At 42.7% G+C, this 8,690-nt stretch overlaps 1 protein-coding gene across 1 annotated transcript in view; it reads left to right on the forward strand.

The window, feature by feature from the left end:
* kcnv2a (potassium channel, subfamily V, member 2a) overlaps positions 1-6,547 on the forward strand; it is an 8,054-nt gene extending 1,507 nt beyond the window's left edge. The window contains exons 3-9 of the mRNA XM_034896939.1: positions 789-967; positions 1,075-1,246; positions 2,962-3,153; positions 3,380-3,634; positions 3,721-3,837; positions 4,891-5,016; positions 5,897-6,547. Coding sequence (XP_034752830.1) covers positions 789-967; positions 1,075-1,246; positions 2,962-3,153; positions 3,380-3,634; positions 3,721-3,837; positions 4,891-5,016; positions 5,897-6,175 — 1,320 coding nt within the window. The 3' untranslated portion in view covers positions 6,176-6,547. The remainder of the gene's footprint in view (positions 1-788; positions 968-1,074; positions 1,247-2,961; positions 3,154-3,379; positions 3,635-3,720; positions 3,838-4,890; positions 5,017-5,896) is intronic.
* Positions 6,548-8,690: the final 2,143 nt, after the last annotated feature.

Consider the following 8,690-nt stretch of genomic DNA (forward strand, 5'->3'; position numbering starts at 1 on the left):
ATCTGAGGACTATGGTTACCTGGTCCTCAGATCTCTGCAGGGTAAACCCAGACAGCTAGCTAGACTATCTGTCCAATCAAACTTTTCTGTTGCACGATTAAAACAATTTTTGAACGTACAAAGTCTGGCAAAGCGAGACAACATTTATTGCAACTCACGCACAAACTCACTCATTCAACAGGCTCTAGACTTTCCACCAGGGGGAGCAGTTCAGTCACTGTCAGATCAGTTCTCCACCTGCCATCCTGCACCACCGGCAGGGGAGGAAAGTAGCACCAGCTGCAGTTTTTTTCTTCTTTTACAGCTACTGTTCCACACAATATAAAACAATCTAAGGATCCGATCGGACCCAGACATAAAACTGTGTGCAGTCGTTTGATTTGCCGCAAGTGTATAAATAACGCTTATATACAATTAAAAGCCCAGGCTTTTTTGATAACAAGGTCTATTATCTTTCTCATGCACTCAAAGCGTTTAGAGGGAAGCCCCGACTGCCAGAGTTTTTTTGTTCTTCAGAAACATCTGGGTGATGTCGTTTTTATACAGTCTACGGTCCAGGGCCAGCACAGTTGACTTAGTGGACGGGCCCGGACCCCCAACTCATCATGCTGGATACAAATACTATATCCTCATTGTCCCCATTAAGACATTTGTCATGGTCTCAAATGCTTTACACATCGATAAACATTTTCAAAGTTTCTAGTGTGTTCACTCTCACAAGGGTTTCATTTTTTGGTTTAGCTAATATTATATTTAACTTTCTTGTCTTCTGTTGTCTCCTCCCCAAGGTGTACCACTTGCCCTACAGGTTAGCTGCCCGGTATCCGAAGACAAGGATCGGCCAGTTGGCCACGTACACAGACCACAGTAGGAAGTTGGATCTGTGTGACGACTACATCGTCCAGAGCAACGAGTTCTTCTTCGACCGGGACCCTAAAGTCTTCCATAACATCTTCAACTTCTACAGGTTGCACAAACATCCATTGCAAAATGAAGACGAAATGAGGCTCTGTCTTCTTTATAGGACTTCCTGAAGTAATTCCGGACCCGTCCTATGTCTGTCCTCTCCATCAGAACTGGAGTGTTGTGCATTAAAGACGAGCTGTGTCCCCACAGCTTCCTGGAGGAGATCAACTACTGGGGCGTCCGAATCAAAAACAGCCAACGCTGCTGCCGCATCTCCTTCGAAGAGAGGCAGGACGAGCTAAACGAGCAACTGAAAATCCAGAAGCAGCTGATAGCAGAGGTGGGTCTGCAGTGTGTGTTCACATTGTTTCGTAAGGCACGTAGAGGAGCCTGTACCTGCACCTCTGGAGACTCGCAGAAAATAGCCTGGCTCCAGATCTCTGAGTCGCTAGTTGACATGTCCTCACTCATCAGCAAAGACTCAGGTGGTGTTCTGGTGAATGGCCGTCTCCCAGGTGGAGAGACGTTTTGCGAAGCAGTAACGTCCGTGACATTAGCAGATAGTGGCATCTCCAACTCAGCATTACTTCCAGTCAACACTGCTTTTTATCAGGGATCATGATACTAAACCATAGCTAAACCATAGATCTGGAACTAAAAAAAGAACAAGGGTGACCAACCAAGGAGGGCCAACTGATGGCCAGACGTGTTCCTCCACTCAACTTAAAGGAGTGCTACTCAGTGGTTGAAAAGAAATCCTGCAGATTGGTATAGACATTAGTTTCTTGCATGTAATAAGGAAACCAATCTAGCTCCATATTTGACCGCCATTCATTTTGACAGCGAATAACTTTACATCTGAAGCGTTTAAAGACTCTTTTTGTCCGTGGTTTATTTCTAATAAAACACAACAATGTATCAAATGCTCCATTACCTTGTATCTCACGTTATGGCTCCATAGCGGACGTTTTTGTAAAAATAGGCTAACGTTTTTGTCATAAGCACGCGACTTACTGTCGCACAGTAGAGGAATACTGACAAAATAATGACACTTGAGCTCAGGATTTTAAGGATTTTTCATTTGTACTTTCGGGTTTACAGTCGAATTCCTGAATGAAAATAATAAATCATTTTGGTGCAGAGTTTGGAAATTCATGTTGTAAGGTCCTCCTGTATTAATCACGTATAAAAAAAAAAAGTTTTAGAGTTAGGTTTTGATACTCCTGCCTCCACCCCAAAACAATGAATGTGAATGGAAATTGTTAAAGTAGTGCGGTCACTGAAAAATTACATTTTTAAAATAGAAAACCTACAATCAGTGTCCCAGTTACCGTAGATAATCCAAAGAAGTGCAACCTGAACTCTGTAGTGAATTAGTATTTTGTACACACTAATTATCCTATCCTAATTACTGTCCCCCTCCAGAGTCCATGTGTTTAGACATGCTGCACGTAGGATGTCAAGAAGCCATCCCCTAGCTTCACTGGTCCAACAGTTTCTGTTTCAGTGTTTGTATGTGTGAGATTAAGTTAGTAATCTGCTGGCTGACCTACATTATAAACCACTGCTCCACGTCGCCGTCTTAACAGATGGAGAGCAGACAATGAGCTTGTTCTTGGCCCAGATTTAGACAGATGTTTCCATCACAGAGGTCCCACTCTGATCCAGTTTGCAGTACCAACCTCTTTCCCGTTAGTTTTTGCTTCAATTCAATTCAATTTTATTTATAGTTTTTATGCACAACACGAGTTATCTCAGGACACTTTAGAGCTAGAGTAGGTATAGAACTCACTCTATAATTTACAAAAACCCAACAATTAATTCAATTAGTTTAAGTTTGTTTGGGAATGAGAATTTTTCATAAACCTTTTACTCTCATACATTGCTTGAATAAATACTTTTCTCATAGCCTTCTGTATCATTTTACACTTTAAAAGTGTTTTATCCTAAATGAAAGAACCAATCCTTTCATTTCCATAGTTGTCCACTTTTTGAAATGTATTCATGCCATGAACAACGTTTTTATCCTGTTTGTTTCCCGCCCGTGTCATCCAGATGGAGATGGAGGAGAACGAGGTCTTATTTGATGGCTTGGCCTTCGGGACGGCCCGCAAGACGATCTGGAACCTGATGGAGAAGCCCTTCTCCTCGGTCGCCGCCAAACTGATGGGCGTCGCCTCCTCCATTTTCGTGCTGGTCTCGTTGGTCGCCATGACGCTCAACACCGTGGAGGAGTTGCAGTACAAGGTGTGTGGGTGTGCAGGTGTGATAGAACAGTGCAAATCTGACGAACTTGTTCTTAAATTGTATTGCTTGAATATCTCCAAGTTTCTGCCTTCGGCACAAATGTTACCACCACCAGCACCAAAAACAGTTAAGGACATCTCACTAATCATTCCATAAAATATACAGGCAACAGCAAACAGTCCTCTTATTTTTAATTTTTTACACTTCCTATCATTGTTTCTTCCAGACGGCGTCGGGCCAGCTCAGCGGCAGATTCTATGGCGAGTACGTGGAGACGTTCTGCATCTCCTTCTTCACCCTGGAGTACCTGCTGCGCCTGGTGTCCACCCCCGACCTCAAGTGTTTTGGACGCAGCATGCTGAACACCGTCGACCTGGTGGCCATCCTGCCGCACTACCTGCAGATGGTGCTGGAGTGCTTCGAGGACGAAGACACACACCTGCATTCGGGGGACATCGAGACCGTGGCGCGTGTCGGGAAGGTAAGAGGGGGCTGATGGTGAGATGATTGGATTGAGTTTGCGTCATCCATATCCATTGGTTTTCTTCTTCTTTGTTTTTTCCCTAGGTGGGTCAGGTTCTGAGGATCATGCGTCTGATGCGAATCTTCAGGATCTTGAAGCTGGCTCGTCACTCGACAGGCCTCAGGGCCTTCGGCTTCACACTGAGACAGTGCTACCAGCAGGTCTGACTGTCCCTACAGCGGATGTCAAAGAAAGCCCGCAATAGGGATCAAAGACAGAGCACTTACTTTACTCATGTGTTCTAATACTTGGGTTCAAGCAAAGATTGTCTTCAACTAAAGATAGTGCGAAGGTCTGGCTAGTCCACACCTGGCATGGGCCGGTTACTGGTTTGAGGAGACACCGTGGTATTAATGGTATTTCAAAAACCACTGCCATTGATTCCATGATACTGTTCTGGCAGTGTGAGCTGGACAGAAGGACACAAAGTACTGTTGAGAAATACCTCTCCCTGCCAGTGTGCAGTAGGTTTTAAGATCAAATGCATTGTGTTCTATGGGGGAAAAAGTAGTTTTTTAACTCAGACATTTCAAAATAATACATTTTAAAGCTGCTAAAATACCACAAAACCGTCATGTTTTTGCTGAAGGTTATCATACCATCAGAATCTCATATCGACCCATGGCGAGAAAAACCTGCCCTGGTTTATTGGCATTTCTTTAAACCAATCACAATTGTCTTGGGCGGTGCTAAACGCCGGACAGAGCCACGGTGAAGCTGAAAAATAGCCTCGGGAAGAAACTTGTTTCAGTGGAACATGTGTACGTTCAGAAGTAGTTTTAGTCGCGAACAGAGAACTCTGTTGGACAGATAGTCTAGCAAGCTGTCTGGACTTACCCTGCAGAGATCTGAGGACCAGGTAACGCCATTTTAGTGTCAGAATGTCGGGAGGTTTGTGGGTCCAGTATATCATTTGGTAACTCTGGGTCAAAGCAATTGCATTGGAATCAATTCCCCCTGCTGCTAGTCTACAGAAGAGGCGTGGCCGTGGAGAAACCCATGTGACACAGATACGGGAAACTACTCTGAGTCGGTGCTTCTCGATTCAGAACCGCCTCTGGTTCCAGTAGGCACCTAATCTAGTAAGAATTAGATGAAATTTGTAGGAGGAGCAATAAGGTGTTTGAATGCCTGAAAACTCTGTGTATGGATATGTACTTATGAATCTTAGACGCCTCACAGTTATACAACATAAAATGTGTCTGTGTGTGCAGGTGGGCTGTTTACTGCTCTTCATCGCCATGGGCATCTTCATGTTTTCAGCCATGGTGTACACGGTGGAGCACGACGTTTACAACACCAACTTCACCTCCATCCCACACGCATGGTGGTGGGCTGCGGTGAGTCAAACCAACCTGTTTCTACCTGTTCTCGGCACCCATCGCTTTCTGTGTACATCACCCATCAGCCAGCGGGGTTTTCCAAAGTACAGCGGTCAGTATACTCAGTTTAGAAAACACACAGGCAAGGGGGACAGGCACAGGACCGGGCAGAGGTCAGGCTGTTTGGTCCCATGATGTTACAGGGCTAATTTATCTGCCTCAGGCCACCCCCAGACACTTGGAAGAGGGACGACCAGTTGCAGGTCCAGACCCTTGGTGAAACCTATTTGATCCAGGGGAATTACATGGGATCTAGTATCTTAAGACCACAATGAATCAGGCCTTTAGGTCTGTAGCTTGAGGTGAGTTGCCTTGCCGGCGGTAGCCATCATGTTGTCTTCGGGTCAAATTGTCCCGTTTTCCTATATTATTGTTCTTTTTAATAACCCAAAATAACATGATTGATTCTACACAACGCTCTTTGGCAAGTACAAATCTCTACTTTCATGAAAACTGATTAAAGGGGTTTTGAAATAGTATTGAGTAAAAGTTGACATAGTCCAGTCTGTGATTATCCATCATCCATTCCTTTAAATTTAGTCTAAATGATTCCTAATTTCTGCTTTTCTAACTCAAACATTAGGTAGAATTTCCTATAAATAAGGTTTATTGACCATAAATTCCAAAAATAACTGTAAAACTGAAGTTGATAACTTAGTGTTACGTAGGGTTGAAGGTGGCAAACAAATTTGTTCGTATTTGAGATGAATGACTGCTGTCAGCGGGTACAACCGTTAACTGTTGTAACAACTACTTTGCATTTCCTTTGACAGAATCAAAATCAACATCTCAAGTCTTTACATTTAGAATTTTGTGGTTGACTGTCTTCCCCCTTCAGGTGAGTATTTCCACCGTGGGCTACGGCGACATGTTACCTGAGACCAACCTTGGCCGCATCTTCGCCTTCGCCTGCATCTCCTTCGGCGTGATCCTCAACGGCATGCCCATCTCCATCCTCTACAACAAGTTCTCCGACTACTACACCAAGCTCAAGTCCCACGAGTGCGCCGCCGTCACCAAGGCCCGCGGGAAGATGCACTTCGCCAGGAGGGCGGCCAAGAAGTTGGCCGAGTACTGCGAGGACGGCGCTCAGCCGAGGACCTCCCGCCTGCCGTGAGCCGGGTTGTAGACCTCCAGATCTACAGTAGGATGGGGCTGACGGTCAGGGATGGGAAATGAACCCGGGACGGTCCGCAAAGACAATTTAAACACTGTGGCAGAATTAGATAGCAGGGGACACGGTTTGGACCAGTTACCTGCTGAGACATCTCAAACTGTCTGTAGTCCTCAGTTAAGACACATTAGTTAGCACTAAACAAACCAGAGTCCTCAAAAGCTACATACATAAAAGGCACCAAGGCTGAATTTTGGGAAAGAGACTTCAGATACAGTATTAGGGGACCACTAAGGTCTATATAAAAGAGACTTCTGATACAGTATTAGGGACCACTAAGGTCTATATAAAAGAGACTTCAGATACAGTATTAGGGGACCACTCAGGTCTATATAAAAGAGACTTCAGATACAGTATTAGGGGACCACTAGGGCCTATATTAAAGAGACTTCAGATACAGTATTAGGGACCACTAAGGTCTATTTAAAAGAGACTTCATATACAGTATTAGGGGACCACTAGGGCCTATATTAAAGAGACTTCAGAGACAGTATTAGGGGACCACTAGGGCCTATATTAAAGAGACTTCAGATACAGTATTAGGGGACCACTAGGGCCTATATTAAAGAGACTTCAGAGACAGTATTAGGGGAGCACTAGGGCCTATATTAAAGAGACTTCAGAGACAGTATTAGGGGACCACTAGGGCCTATATTAAAGAAACTTCAGATACAGTATTAGGGGACCACTAAGGTCTACATAAAAGAGACTTTAGATACAGTATTAGGGGACCACTAGGGCCTATATTAAAGACACTTCAGATACAGTATTAGGGGACCACTAGGGCCTATATTAAAGACACTTCAGATACAGTATTAGGGGACCGCTAGGGCCTATATTAAAGACACTTCAGATACAGTATTAGGGGACCACTAGGGTCTATATTAAAGAGACTTCAGATACAGTATTAGGGGATGTTGGAGCTAAATCCTGCTTTATTCTCAGGGTTCAGTCTATTAGTAGTCAAAATCTCACATGTTGATGTGTGAATCCTTTTTATAACATAGGACATCCTGAGACAAATACAGAGTCAAACTAACCCAGCTCTCCCCCAAATTTGTCTGGCTCTTCGGCTCTTGGACCCCTAGTCTTATTCCCAACGGGTGGGGTCTCCAGGCCACAGTGGGTCTGTGTGCTTATTTCATTATCTTTTCAGTTGGAATGTGACTGAAAGTTTACAACCCTCAGTTAAGGACTTGCAGAGCAAAAGATCAGTGGACGTAAAAGTGGGACTGAAACCAGATTCAGGACTCGTCCCTAACAACCAATTCTACTTCTGACACATTTAGGAGAGGCTGGATTCTAATGGAATGTACCAGAACATCTTATGTTATAGAACATAGTAATGCAAAACAACTTAATGCATAACCAACATGTCTTCATTTATGTTGAAATAATGCTTTTGCCTTTCAGCTTAAATGTATAATGCAAATCACACACAAAGTTTAAGCACATATAACATTTTAAATTCCAACAGGGACCACTAAGGTCTATATAGAAGAGTCTTAGGATACAATATTAGGGGACCACTAAGGTCTTTGTGAAAGAGACTTCAGATACAGTATTAATTAAACAAGTGCAATCTAAAGTAGATTACACACTATAGGATGTTTTAAAACTGCAACATTAATAGTTTTCTATCTCAACTGTTTGTAATCTTTACACATTTATATTGATTTTTATTTGATTCTGTTAACCCGTGTGTTGTCTTCCCATCAAAATTGATAATCAGCCCTTTTGTTGACACTTTTTAATCATATAAATGTAACTATTTCTTACGTTTTCGTCCCTTTTTTCAACACTTTTGATGTTTTTTTTCTGTTTTCAACAATAGATAACACTAACTTATTAACTTTAGTTTTACAGTTATTGTTGGAGTTTATGATCAGTAAACCTAATTTATAGGAAATTCTACCTTATGTTATAGTAAGAAAAGCAGAAATTAGGAATTATTTAGACTAAAATTAAAGTGTAAAAAATTAGAGTGTATGTTGATGGATAATCACAGACTGGAATATGTCAACTTTTACTCAATACTATTTCAAAACCACTTCATTTTTTTTTTAAATGCTATAAATTTGAATAAGACACCCCAAAATTAATGAAAGTAGTGATTTGTACTTGCCAAAGAGCGTTGTGTGGAATCAATCATATTATTTTGGGGAAATATGTATATATGCTAATGTTAAAAAGAACATTGAAATGGGAAAACTGGTAAATTTGACCCAAGGACAACATGATGGTTAAGAAAGAGGTTCTGACCCAGAACCCAGAGAAACATACACTGACACAGAGTAACAATTCAAAAACGTTTTAATGTAGCTTCTGTATTTATAGCAGCCGAGGACAGAATGCAGCAGGTAGGCTGACTCTGAGCTAGATAGGGGCCGAGGAGGGCAGGCAGTGCTGGATCCAAACTTTCCTCCTGGAATCCAAGCGGTAACGTAGGAAGGCTTGA

This window comes from Etheostoma cragini, chromosome 16, assembly GCF_013103735.1.
Source record: "Etheostoma cragini isolate CJK2018 chromosome 16, CSU_Ecrag_1.0, whole genome shotgun sequence".
Classification (NCBI taxonomy): Eukaryota; Metazoa; Chordata; class Actinopteri; order Perciformes; family Percidae; genus Etheostoma; species Etheostoma cragini.